Here is a 13,092-nt window from a genome sequence, read left to right on the forward strand (position 1 = left end):
AATGGAATTTTAGTGTCTCCATGGATTCACGTGAATTATTACTTGGAGATCTTCTTTAAAAATGATTCCTAACTGGGCTTGGTGGCTCAGCCTGTAATCCCGTGCCTTTGGGAGGCTGAGGTGAGTGGATTGCCTGAGCCTGCGGGTTCGAGACCCGCCTGGGCAGCGAGACCTCATCTCTACAATAAATCAAAAAATCAGCCGGTTGTGGTAACGTGCGCCTGTAATTCCAGCTACTTGTAAGGCTGAGGCAGAAGGGTCGCCAGGGCCCAGCAGGTCAAGGCTGCGGTGGCTGGAAGCGGCCACGGCACTCCAGTCTGGGCGACAGAGTGAGACTCCAACTCAAAAAAGAAAAAATGATTCCTAGGTTCTATTCCAGTCTTTTAATAAAAAATCTTCACTGGAGGATGGAAACCATGTTTTAATCAAGCATCCTAGATGATCATTACCATTATATTAATTTCAGATACATTTCTCTAGGTGACTTCATCCTATTATGACTTTCAATACCATCTATGTCAATAACTTCCAAATCTCTCTCAACAGAAAGTCTTTCCCAGAAATTCCTAATTTCTCTATCCAGATGCTTAATGGATATCTTCACATGGATTTCAATGGGCCTTTCAAACTTAATGTTACCAATAAAGAACTCTTAATTACCACCCCATATCTGCTCCTCTTTAGTCTGACCCCCATTTTAATAAATTGTGCCACCACAGCCCAACTAATTGTCTTGTTTCTTTTTCCTATGCCCTGTACATCTAATCTATCAACAAGTCCTGTTTACTCCGCCTCTAAAATCCTGGAATGCACAGCCTATAATAGCCTCTTAATGTGTCTCTGGTTTTTACTTTTTTGTCCTCATAAACTTCTCCATAGGGCAGCCAAAGTTTTCTTTTTTTAAATATAAACCAGATCTTTTCATCTTCTTGCTTCAGACTCTCCAATATCTTTTTATTGTACTGGAAATAAAAGGCAAACCATTTCTATTGCTTGCAGAACCCATATGCATTGGCTACTGCTCCATTTTCTACCATTATCTCCTTATTCTCTCTGTTTCTGTTGCTTCTGTGTGAAATGCCTTACCCTGGTTTGCAAATGGTTTGAGTTCTGTAGCAAAAGTTATCTTCTCAATTGATCCCTAGCCATTCAGTCTAATGCAGCTGTACAGTCATATTTGTCATATTACCTTGTTGATTCTCTATGTAGGACATATCACTTTTTCTTGTGTTTCTTTCCCTACTGGACTATAACCTGCCTGACAAAAGAACTTGTCTTTCTTATTATCAATGGCATTTGTTGAATAAAACGCTGATCTAATTTGTTTGAAAGTTTGTTTAGAGTAGTAATGGGGAGTGGTCTAAAAAACTGATTCTTAATCTACTCTTGACTTATGCTGCTGTCATTTAACGTTAAGTAAATTACTGGATCTTGGGCTAATTTTTTTTAATGTAAAACTTTTGCTGTTGATTCTCTCAGAAAGCAAACTCTAGTCGGTAATAAACACCATCAGTGATTTGGCATATGTTGTGTCTTAGTTTGTCACAAGGGAGAATGATAACCCTAAACCATGATGTTAAAGACTTTAGATTTACTGTTGTTGTTATTTTTTACTGTACAGGTGACCATCCACGGCAAGATAGCATGGATTTCAGTAATGAATGGGGTGATCCCTCGAACTGTCGATGTGGAGATAGACTGAAGCCACTAGAACGAAGAGCTGCACGCCAGCACCAGAGATGTCTAGCACATTCTTTGGTTGGGACTCCCAATTATATTGCTCCTGAAGTATTGCTACGAACAGGTAGAGCACTTGTTTCATAAATAATCTCAGCAGGCCTTTAGACCAGACAAAACTTACATTAGAATATGCCTTATTTTTCATGTTTATAATAAAAATATTACTTTTAGCTAGGCTCAGTGGCTCAACCTGTAATCCCAGCGCTTTAGGAGGCTGAGGTGAGTGGATTGCCTGAGCCCGCAGGTTTGAGACCCGCCTGGGCAACTTGGTGAGACTTCATCTCTACAATAAATCAAAAATTAGCCAAGCGTGATAGCATGTGCCTGTAGTTTCAGCTACTTGGAAGGTTGAGGCAGAAGAATCTCCAGAGTCCAGCAAGTCGAGGCTGCAGTGGCCAGGAGTGGCCACTGCACTCCAGTCTGAGTGACAGAGTGAGACTCCAACTCAAAAAAAAAAATTACTTTTACAGTATAAATTGGTGATTTAATAATAATTTTGATTGTATTCTGAGAATTTTTTAAGTGCTTATGAATAACAGTAGCTTCGGTATCTTATTTCAGGATACACACAGTTATGTGATTGGTGGAGCGTTGGTGTTATTCTTTTTGAAATGTTGGTGGGACAGCCTCCTTTCTTAGCACAAACACCATTAGAAACACAAATGAAGGTAAGGTATAGAATCTATCTCAAAAGAATTGTCACAAAGTCCCTACACTGTAGACATTAATTTATTAGTACTTCACTTAGAACATTTTAATGTGGAGTTAAATAATGAACTTGTAAGCATATATGAACCACTTATATTGCATGAATATTGTGTGAACTCAGTCTCCATCATCCTGCTGTCACCATACTCTTATATCCTCCCTCACTCACACACTGTACTCATTTCATTCTTAAAAAGTCTTTACTCCATTTTGAAGATTGATTCCAACTTACTCCTTGTAAGCCACTGCCTTCTGGCTTTGTCTTCTTCCATGTACATTCTAGCCCCAAACTACAAACAAATGTCTAGGCCTCCACTGGCACTTAAATGAGAAGCTACCCACAATTTTGACCCTATATTATCCCATTTAAAACCCATTAGTGGGACAGGTGTGGTGGCTCACGCCTGTAATCCCAGCACATTGGGAGACAGAGGCAAGAGGACTGCCTGAGCTCAGGGGTTCAAGACCAGCCTGGGCAATTTGACTAGACCTTGTTTCTACTGTAAGTCAGAAAATTAGCTGGGTGTAGTGATGCATGCCTGTAGTTTCAGCCACTTGGAAGGCCAAGGCAAAAGGACCACCTGAGCCCAGCAGGTTGAGGCTCTGGTGGCTGTGAGCACGCTACCACACTCCAGCCTGGGTGGCAGAGTGAGATACCAACTCTAAAAAACAAAAAGCCCATTAGTGATTCCTTTGCCCATGGTTTAAACTCCCAGTTTGCCCTCTGTTAATACCATCCACTCTGTCTGGAATGTCCTACCTCCTTCCCTCCCTTCTCCCATCTTCTACAACTCTCCTTCCTTTCTGAAGCCTGGTTAACTTTTGATCTTTCTTAATTATTCTTTGAGAGTATCCTGAGATAACTTTTCTATGATTTCTTCCTCTCTTTAAGTTGTAACTTCTTCTGTCATTGCATTTAATATATTATATTTTAAAACATTTTAGAATTTCTTGTTGTGTAGGTCTGCTGGTAGTATATTCTCTCAGATTTGTGTCAGGTATATCTAAAAATGTTTTTATTTTGCCTTCATTTGAATAAGTGTGAAAGAGAAAGAGAAGTTGTATACTTTCTCCCTAAGATTGAGAAAAGGCATTCTCATCAATTTTGTGTTTTGGAGATCTTAGCCAATGCAGTACAGCAATGGAAAGAAATAAAAGGCAAAATTGGAAATGAAGAAATAAAAATTTCTCCTATTTACACATGACATAGTTTTCTATATAGAAAATCCCAGGGAATCTACAAAAAACTTACAGGACCAATAAGTGAGTGAAGCAGGTTATAGGATACAAGTCTAACACATAAAAACCTATTGTATTTCTACATTGCAGCAATGAACTAGAAACTGACATTTAAAAACAATACTGTTTATAGTAGCACCTCCAAAGTGAAATAACTTAGGTATAAATCTAACAGCATGAACAAGATCTCTATGCAAAATGCTACTGAAAGAATAAAAAAAAAATCTAAGTAAGTGTAGGCACATACCTTGTTTATTGATTGGAAGAGTCAGTGTAGTAGGCTGGATGCGGTGGCTCAAGCCTATAATCCCAGCACTTTGGGAGGCCGAGGTGAGAGGATTACCTGAGCCCACAGGTTCGAGACCAGCCTGGGCAACATGGTAGGTGTGGTAGCGTGCACCTGTAGTTCAAGCTACTTGGAAGGCTGAGGCGGAAGGATCGCTTGAGCCCAGCAGGTCAAGGCTACAGTAGCCGGGATTGTGCCACTGTACTCCAGCCTGGGCAGCAGAGTGAGATTCCAACTCAAAAAAAAAAAATGTAGTAAAGCTGTAAATTCTCTAATTAATATGTAGACTTAATTCCAATAAAAGGATTCGGTGGAATTTTTGTAAATTTAGCTGAACTGATTCTAAAATTTATATGAATGGACAAGGGAAGTAAAATAGCAAAAACAAATTTTATTTTTTGAGACAGAATCTCACTGTGTCACTCAGGTTGGAGTGCAGTGGCACAATCACAGCTCACTGCAGCCTCACCCTCCTGGTCTCACGAGACCCTCCCACCTCAGCCTCCCAAGTAACTGGCACTACAGGCATGCACTACCACACCTGGCTAATTTTTTGAATGATTTTGAAAAATTTTTGAGAATTTTTAAGAACAAAGTTGGAGGAATCAACTACTTGATTTTAAGATTTACTGTGAAGTTCCAGTAATCCAGACAGTGTGGTAGTGACAAAAGGAAACACAGATAGATCAATGGAAAAGAATAGAGAATACAGACATAGGACCACACCAGTATGGCCATTTGATCCTTGATAAAGTTACAAATAGAGAAAGAATAGTCTTTCAACAAATGGTGTTGGAAAAACTGGTCAGCCATATTTTAAAAATTGAATCTCAGCTGACTTCACATCTTACACAGAGGTTAATGCAAATTAGATCATACATATAGATTTAAAACACAAAGCTAAAGCCAAGCATGGAGGCTCATGCCTGTAATCCTAGCACTGGGAGGCTAAGGTGAGGGGGTAGCTTCAATCCCTGGGCTCCAGACCAGCCTGAGCAACATAGTGAGACCTTATCTCCATAAAATAGAAAATTAGCCCGATGTGGTGGCTTGCACCTGGAGTCCCAGCTACTTTGAAGGCTGAGGCAGGAGGATCACTTGAGGCCAGGAATTAGAGGCAGAAATGAGCTATGATTGTACCACTACACTCCAGCTTAAGTGACAGAGTGAGAACTTGTCTCTAAAAAAAAGAAATTTATAATACTTTAAAAAGAAAGCATAGGAGAAAATCTTTGTGGGCTGTGTTAGGTAAAGAGTTCTTAGATATGACACCAAGCCGTGCTCGGTGGCTCAGCCTGTAATCCCGCGCCTTTGGGAGGCTGAGGTGAGTGGATTGCCTGAGCCCGCGGGTTCGAGACCCGCCTGGGCAGTGAGACCTCATCTCTACAATAAATCAAAAAATCAGCCGGGCGTGGTAGCGCATGCCTGTAATTCCGGCTACTCAGAAGGCTGAGGCGGAAGGATCGCCGGAGCCCAGCAGGTGAGGCTGCGGTGGTCGGGAGCGGCCGCTGCACTCCAGTCTGGGCGACCGAGTGAGACTCCAACTCAAAAAGAAAAAAAAAAAAAAGAAATGACACCAAAATCATGAACCATATATCAAAATTAAGAATTGAGACATAGTCAAGAGAATAAAAGATAAGCTACAGACTGGAAAAAATTTTTGCAAATCACATCCAAGAAAGAACTTTGTGTACAGCATATAAAGAACCTTCAAAATTCAACAGTAACAAAACAACCCAAACCAGTGTCTTGACAGATTTCCTTGAAGGTCTTGGGTCAAAAAAAGGGTCTCTGTCTCTTTAGATCTTCCAGAGTGAGTAGAAAGGAAAACAGGCATCTGGGCTGGTCTCTCAGGGAATTACCAAGACCAACCAAAATGTACAATCTCAAATTTTTGGAGGGCAAAGTTCTTACTGCCCACCTTGCTACTAGCCACTAACCAGCTGCCCCAGGAAGGCAGGCTGTGGTCTTTGTGACCACAGCGAGACTGAGGAAGGGCAGATTCACACATGTCGATGTCTTACCAAATTTTAGCAGCTTCTCCCTTTATGAAGCACTTCCCTGGTTGCTGTAAGTGTCTGATCAGGTTCCAGAGTTCCAAAATTGTTTATTCTGATAATCTTTCCAGTTTAATGATTGTTTGTATGGAACGGCAAACCCCTTGTACTTCCTACTCTGCCATTTTCTTTGGCATCTCCCTCCATTGTATTTTTTACTATTATCTCTTTGTACAGTTTTGTTTGTGCTTGCTCTGATGACTACAAAATACTTACTAAATTTTCCTGTCTTAGAATTGATATTTTACCACTTTAAGTTCAGTGTACAGCCTTACTGCCATATTGGTCCCTTTGTTCTCTTTGTTGTAGTTATTTTATACATTACATCTACATTGGTTTAAAACAACATCCAGCAATGCAACAATTTTTGCTTTTCAACCATCAAGTTATTTTAAAGAACTCAAGATGAGAATAGTTATTTATACAGGATATTTAGCGTTTTCCTTGATCTTCCTGCCCTGCGTTCTATATATACTAAAAAAGGTGTGTGTGTGTGTGTGTGTGTGTGTGTGTGTGTAAGGCTGGGCACGGTGGCTCAAACCTGTAATCCCAACACTTTGGGAGGCTGAAGTGAGAGGATTACATGAGCTCAGGAGTTCGAGACCAGCCTGGGCAACTTGGTGAGCCCTCATCTCTACAATAAATTAAAAGAGTATATATATGTACTTTTTTGGGGTGATTGGGATCTTACTTTGTCACCCAGGCTAAAGTGCAGTGGAAAGAGCATGGTGTACCACAGCCTTGACTTCTGGACTTAGGTAATTCTTCCACCTCAGTGTCCTGAGTAGCTGGGACTACAGATGTGCACCACCATGCCCTGCTGATTTTTTTTTTATTTTTGTAGAGACAATGTCTCATTATGTTGCCTAGGCTGGTATTGAACTCCTGGGCTGAAGTGATCCTCCCATGTTGACTTCCCAAAGTGCTGGAATGATGGGAGTGAGCCACCACGCCCAGCCTTGGCTTTCATAATTTAATGAGATATCTGCATTTATTCAAATCCCTCAAGTAGTGCATTATGTTTCTCTAGGTGCTGTCAATTTTTCTTTAGCTTTCTTTATTATAATTATGATTTATCTGGACATGGAACTCTTACATTTTATCCTATTAAGTGTTCACCTAGCATTTTGAATCTAGATTTATGTCTTTCATCAAAATTAGGGCATGTTCAGCCATCATTTCTTCAAGTATTTTTCTGTACCACATTTTTCTTGTGACTTAAATTACAGGAAGTATATCTTATGGTATACTTCCAGACTCCTGAGGTTCTACTCATATTTTAAATCCTTATTCTCTCTGCTATTCCAGATGCATAATTTCTATCAACCTGTCTCCAAGTTCACCAACTTTTTCTCCTGATGTCTCCCTAATATTGAGCCAATTCATTGAGTTTTCTATGTTAGTTATTTTTCAGTACTAAAATTTCCATTTGCTACTTCTTTGAATTTTCAACTTTGCTGAGACTTTCTGTCTTTCATTTAATGAATGTTCATCCTTATTCGGAGCATTTTTATAATGGCTACTTTAAAGTCTTTGTTAGAAAATTCTAATATCCGTATTATCTGAACACTGACTGTCTTTTCCTATGTGAGTTGACATTTTCCAGGTAATTTTTGGTATGCCAAGATTTTTTTAATTCAGTCCTTCTGAATGTTATGTTATGAGACTTGATCTTGTTTAAATCTTATGGAGAATATTGACATGGTTTTGGCAGACATTAAATGTGGCTAGATTCAAGCTACAAGTTCCAAACCAGCCTTGTGATTTCAATGTCAGTTTCATTTTCAAAGCCTTTTCATTGCTAGGCAGATCTCTCCCTAGGCTGTGCTCTTTTCTTTTTCTTTTTTTTTGAGTTGGAGTCTCACTCTGTCGCCCAGACTGGAGTGCAGTGGCTGCTCCTGGCCACTGCAGCCTCGCCTGCTGGTCTCCGGCAGTCCTTCCGACTCAGCCTTCCAAGTAGCCAGAATTACAGGCATGTGCTACCACGCCTGGCTGATTTTTTAAAAATTTATTGTAGAGATGAGTTCTCACTGCCCAGGAGGGTCTCGAACCCGCGGGCTCAGGCAATCCACTCACCTCAGCTTCCCAAAGGCGCGGGATTACAAGCTCAGCCACCGAGCCCGGCTGCTCTTTTCTTTAATTCAGTTTTCAGTCTTTGGTATTTTCTTTAGGATTAGATCCATGTAGGTGTAGTTTAGAGGGTAACCCTACAGTTCATAAACAATGTTATGGGATCATTCTCCCAGTCCCCCCCTTCTCTATGACAACCCCTATATTTTCCAGTTCCCTAGGGTGCCCACTTTTAGTTCTTTGACCAGAAGATGAGGCTTTATTAACTTCACTCTGCCTGCCATACATGCCTTGTAGCTGCAACTGAAAGGACAAAATGGCAAGAGAACAGAGAGAGAAAACAAGCAACAGAGTTTTAACCTATAATCTTGGGACTCCATGCTGTATGATTTTATTTCCAAATGAGGAGGAAGTTTTCCCTCTCAGAGGTTTAGGCACATACAAGCCCATATTCACCTCTGTTGCATCCAGGGAACTCCTTTTCCACTCCCTGAGCCTGAAGTAGAGAGGCTTCTCCTGGAGTTTTTCTGTCTGTGCTGTGCCCCTTCAAGGTTTTAGGCTAGCATGAGTCCAGGCTGGAGGATATTAAAGGGAAAAAAATGGAGCTGGATACTGTGGCATGTACTTGTATTCCCAGCCACTCGCTGGGAGGCAGGAAGATCACTTGATGCCGGGAGTTCAAAACAAGCCTGGGCAACATAGCGAGATCCCTGTCTCTTATAAACTCACTACCAGGTTCAGTGACACTTCAGATTCTCATCTTCTTTCCCAGTCTGCCTGTTACTATTTACTTTTCAGGGTCCTCATATAGCTGCTTCATGCATTCTGTCTAGGTTTTCTAGCTGCATTCAGTGGGAGAGACAGGAGAATAGTGTACGTAGTACATCTTACTCAGAACTGGGACCTCTCTCTGGCTACTGTTAGGATTTTTTTCTCTTTATCTTTGGTTTTCTGCAGTTTGACCGTAATGTACCTATGTGTAGTTTTCTTTGTATTTTTTGTCCGAGGTTCACTAATCTACAGGTTAATGACTCATCAATTTTGGGAAATTCTCTGTGTTATCTCTTCAGTGATTTCTTTTGCTTGCTTCTTTCATTCTCAGACCCTAATGATTACAAATATGGTATTCATTTGATGTTGCCCTCCATTTCTCTTATGCTTTATTCTTTTTATATTGTATTGTTTTTCTCTCTGTGTTTCAACTTACATAATTTTATTTATCCATCTTTGTAACTGAATCTTTTCTTTTGCTGTGCCAGTATTTTCTTTCACCTTAAACTTAAAAATCTTGAATATAAATATAAAATGAAAAACATGTCCAACTGATTGTATATTTTAATTTTTCTGACTGAAATAAGCAATAGAACTAAGTGAATTAAATAACTATTACTGGCTAGGCGTGATGGCTCACACTTAGTTTTTTTGGGGTTTTTTTTTTTTTTTTTTTTTTTTGAGTTGGAGTCTCACTCTGTTGCCCAGACTGGAGTGCAGTGGCCGCTCCCGGCCACCGCAGCTTCTACCTGCTGGGCTCCGGAGATTCTTCCTCCTCAGCCTTCCAAGTAGGTGGGACTACAGGCACGCCCTACCACGGATGGCTCACACTTGTAATCCCAGCACTTTGGGAGACCGAGGCGGGTGGATTGCTTGAGCCCAGGAATTCGAGACTAGCCTATACAACATAATGAAACCTCATTTCTACAAAAAAATTAGCTGGGCATGGTGGCATGCATCTATAGTCTCAGCTGCTCAAAATGCTGAGTTGGAAGGATCGCCTGAGCCCAGTAGGTAGAGGCTACTGTGAACTATGATCATTGTGACCATGCCACTGCACTCCAACCTGGGTGACAAAGTGAGACCTCCAACTCATAAACAAACAAACAGTCATATTACTAACTATATCATGATTTTTTTTTCCAAAAAGAATTTTTAAATATTCTGTCATTAGTAGTGGTTTCTCCATTTTTCTAACCTGGGATAAGACTTTAAAATGGGCTGGGCACAGTGGCCCACACCTGTAATTCCAGCACTTTGGGAAGCGGAGACAAGAGGATGCCTGAGTGTAGGGGTTCAAGACCAGCCTAGGCAACTTGGTAAGACCTCATCTCTACAATAAATAAAAAAATTAACCAGGCATGGTAGCACACGCCTGTGCCTTGCAGTTACTTGGAAGACTGAGGCAGAAGGATCAATGAGTCAAGCAGGTCAAGACTGTGGTGGCCATGAGTGTGCCACTGCACTCCAGCCTGGGTGACAGAGTGAGACTCCTACTCAAAAAAAGTAAAATAAAATGGACCAGACACAGTGGTTCATGTCTGTAATCCCAGCACTTTGGGAGGCGGAGGTGAGAGGATTGCCTGAGCCCAGGGATTCAAGACCAGCCTGGGAAACATGGTGAGACCTTGTCTCTACAATAAATTAAAAAAATTAGCTGGGTGTGGTGGTGCACACCTGTAGTTCCAGCTACTAGGAAGACTGAGGTGGAAGGATCACCTGAGTCCCGCAGGTAGCGGCTGCCGTGGCCAGGAGTGTGCCACTGCACTCCAGCCTACGTACAGAGTGAGACTCTGACTCAAAAAATAAAAATAAAAAAGACTTTACAATGAACATAGAAGAAAGTGTATATTTTTCTTTCCTCTACGGTAGCTTACTACCTCCTATATGAATAAGGAAGAATGGGGTTCATCTATTCACTCATTTAACAAATGCTTATTGGATGCCTACCATGTGACAAGTTGAAGATGTCTTATCTAGGTTAAATAACAATGCATTCTACCACTTAATAGGGTTTACCCAAAATCCATTTAACATTGTTCTCAGAAGCTTATACCACTTCCCCTGCTTCCAGGAGTTCAGGGGAAAGACTAGCTTCACTTGCCCTTTCTTCTTTTCTCATTCCATTTTATTCAAAATAAGAACAGAGATTTATTAAATACCTCTTAATTATGTGCCAGGCAACTTGCCAAGCACTGGGAAATGCAAGGCCCATGAAAACATAGTTCCTAACTTTAATGGAATTCTATACTCTAGAAGAAGGACATGGACATAAATAAGTTCTACAGGGTATTAGAACTATTATGATAAAAATAAACATATGGTGCAGGGGAGGCAGAGTGAAAGTAGTAATTTCCACCAGAAGCAGAAGGGCTTACTTACCAGGGGAGATAAAAACATACAGTGAGTCTTGTATTGTGAGTGTAAGTTGCCTGGAAAGAAGGGAATCAGAGAAAAAGTTATCTCCCAGTAGTTATTCATTATTAAAAATACAGAGGGTGAAATGATATGCAATTTATTTAAAATACACAAATAGTCCAATAAGACTTTTGGTATAAGACTTAGAGGAAATGTTTGTTTTTCTAATCTTTCTTCCTCCTAATTTTAAAAACTCTTTAAAGGTTATCAATTGGCAAACATCTCTTCACATTCCACCACAAGCTAAACTGAGTCCTGAAGCTTCTGATCTTATTATTAAACTTTGCCGAGGACCAGAAGATCGCTTAGGCAAGAATGGTGCTGATGAAATAAAAGCTCATCCATTTTTTAAAACAATTGATTTCTCCAGTGACCTGAGACAGCAGTCTGCTTCATACATTCCTAAAATCACACACCCAACAGATACATCAAATTTTGATCCTGTTGATCCTGATAAGCTATGGAGTGATGATAATGAGGAAGAAAATGTCAATGACACTCTCAACGGATGGTATAAAAATGGAAAGCATCCTGAGCATGCTTTCTATGAGTTTACCTTTCGGAGGTTTTTTGATGACAATGGTTACCCATATAATTATCCAAAGCCTATTGAATATGAATACATTAATTCACAAAGCTCAGAACAACAGTCGGATGAAGATGATCAGCACAGAGGCTCAGAGATCAAAAATCGAGATCTAGTATATGTTTAACACACTAGTAAATAATTGTAATGAGGATTTGCAAAGGGGCCTGAAATGCAAGGTGTTTTGAGATTCTGAGAGTAAAATTATGCAAATGTGACAGAGTATTTGTGCTCTGTGTACAATATTTTATTTTCCTAAATTATGGGAAATGTTTTTAAAATGTTAATTTATTCCAGCCTTTTAAATCAGTAACTTAGAAAAAAAATTGTTATAAGGAAAGTAAATTATGAACTGAGTACTGTAGTCAGTTCTTGGTACTTAAAGTACTTAAGATAAAAAAAATAATAATGCTTTGTTTAAAAGGAGAAGCCTGGTATCTATTTGTATATATGCTAAATAATTTTAAAAGACAAAATTTTTGAAAGACAGTTTTAGTTTTATTTTGCTTTAACCAAATATGAAGCATAGCCTGTATTTACAGAGCTCTTTGTTCCCCCATAACCTTGTTTTGTTTGGTACAACATAAGTTAGAGAATTTAAGCCATCATGTTGGTGAATGTTCCTATGCTAATGATAATCTGTATAATTCACATCCTGGAACTAAGAAATACAGGGTTGAAACAATGTAATATATTCATCAGAAGGAAAACTAATGCAGTTTATCTTTTTGTTTCCCTCTGTGGAATATTTATCTTCTAGCATTTATTCTCAAGAATTACTGGCTTTAAAAGAAGCCAAAGCACTATTAGTTTTCTTTCCATATTGGTATTTTTAATGCTGCTTCCAGTTTGAAATAGGAACAAAGCTGCCATAAGTCAAAATTTTCAATGTGTTTCAGTGTTTCCACCATCCTAAGCAGAGAAGTTATTTTTAGTTTCATATAAAACTTGGAAATTATTTGGGGGTACTCACTAGAAAAGTACTTTTCCTATATAATTACTGGTTTTGATTATGTCATCAATGTTATAGGTTTTCTCTTTTAGAATAGTGCTGCTTATACAGATTGTTATTGGCAATGGAAAATCTGACTATTTGGCAATATTTTACCTAAGGGCAGATTAATTGGTGGAAAAAAATGACTCTTAATTGAGACAGCCATTAATAATTAGGAAGAGTTCTTACTGGTCTTAGAAAATTCAAGTCCTCTTAACTTATT

At 39.5% G+C, this 13,092-nt stretch overlaps 1 protein-coding gene across 1 annotated transcript in view; it reads left to right on the forward strand.

Moving 5' to 3' along the window:
• The window catches only part of LATS1 (large tumor suppressor kinase 1), a 30,419-nt gene extending 18,386 nt beyond the window's left edge, over positions 1 to 12,033 (forward strand). Inside the window, exons 5-7 of the mRNA XM_008052235.2 lie at positions 1,622 to 1,804; positions 2,302 to 2,408; positions 11,493 to 12,033. Of these exons, the coding sequence (XP_008050426.1) occupies positions 1,622 to 1,804; positions 2,302 to 2,408; positions 11,493 to 12,002 (800 nt within the window). The 3' untranslated portion in view covers positions 12,003 to 12,033. The remainder of the gene's footprint in view (positions 1 to 1,621; positions 1,805 to 2,301; positions 2,409 to 11,492) is intronic.
• Positions 12,034 to 13,092: the final 1,059 nt, after the last annotated feature.

This window comes from Carlito syrichta, unplaced genomic scaffold (genome assembly GCF_000164805.1).
Source record: "Carlito syrichta isolate Samal-C Ts95f unplaced genomic scaffold, Tarsius_syrichta-2.0.1 Scaffold268496, whole genome shotgun sequence".
Classification (NCBI taxonomy): domain Eukaryota; kingdom Metazoa; phylum Chordata; class Mammalia; order Primates; family Tarsiidae; genus Carlito; species Carlito syrichta.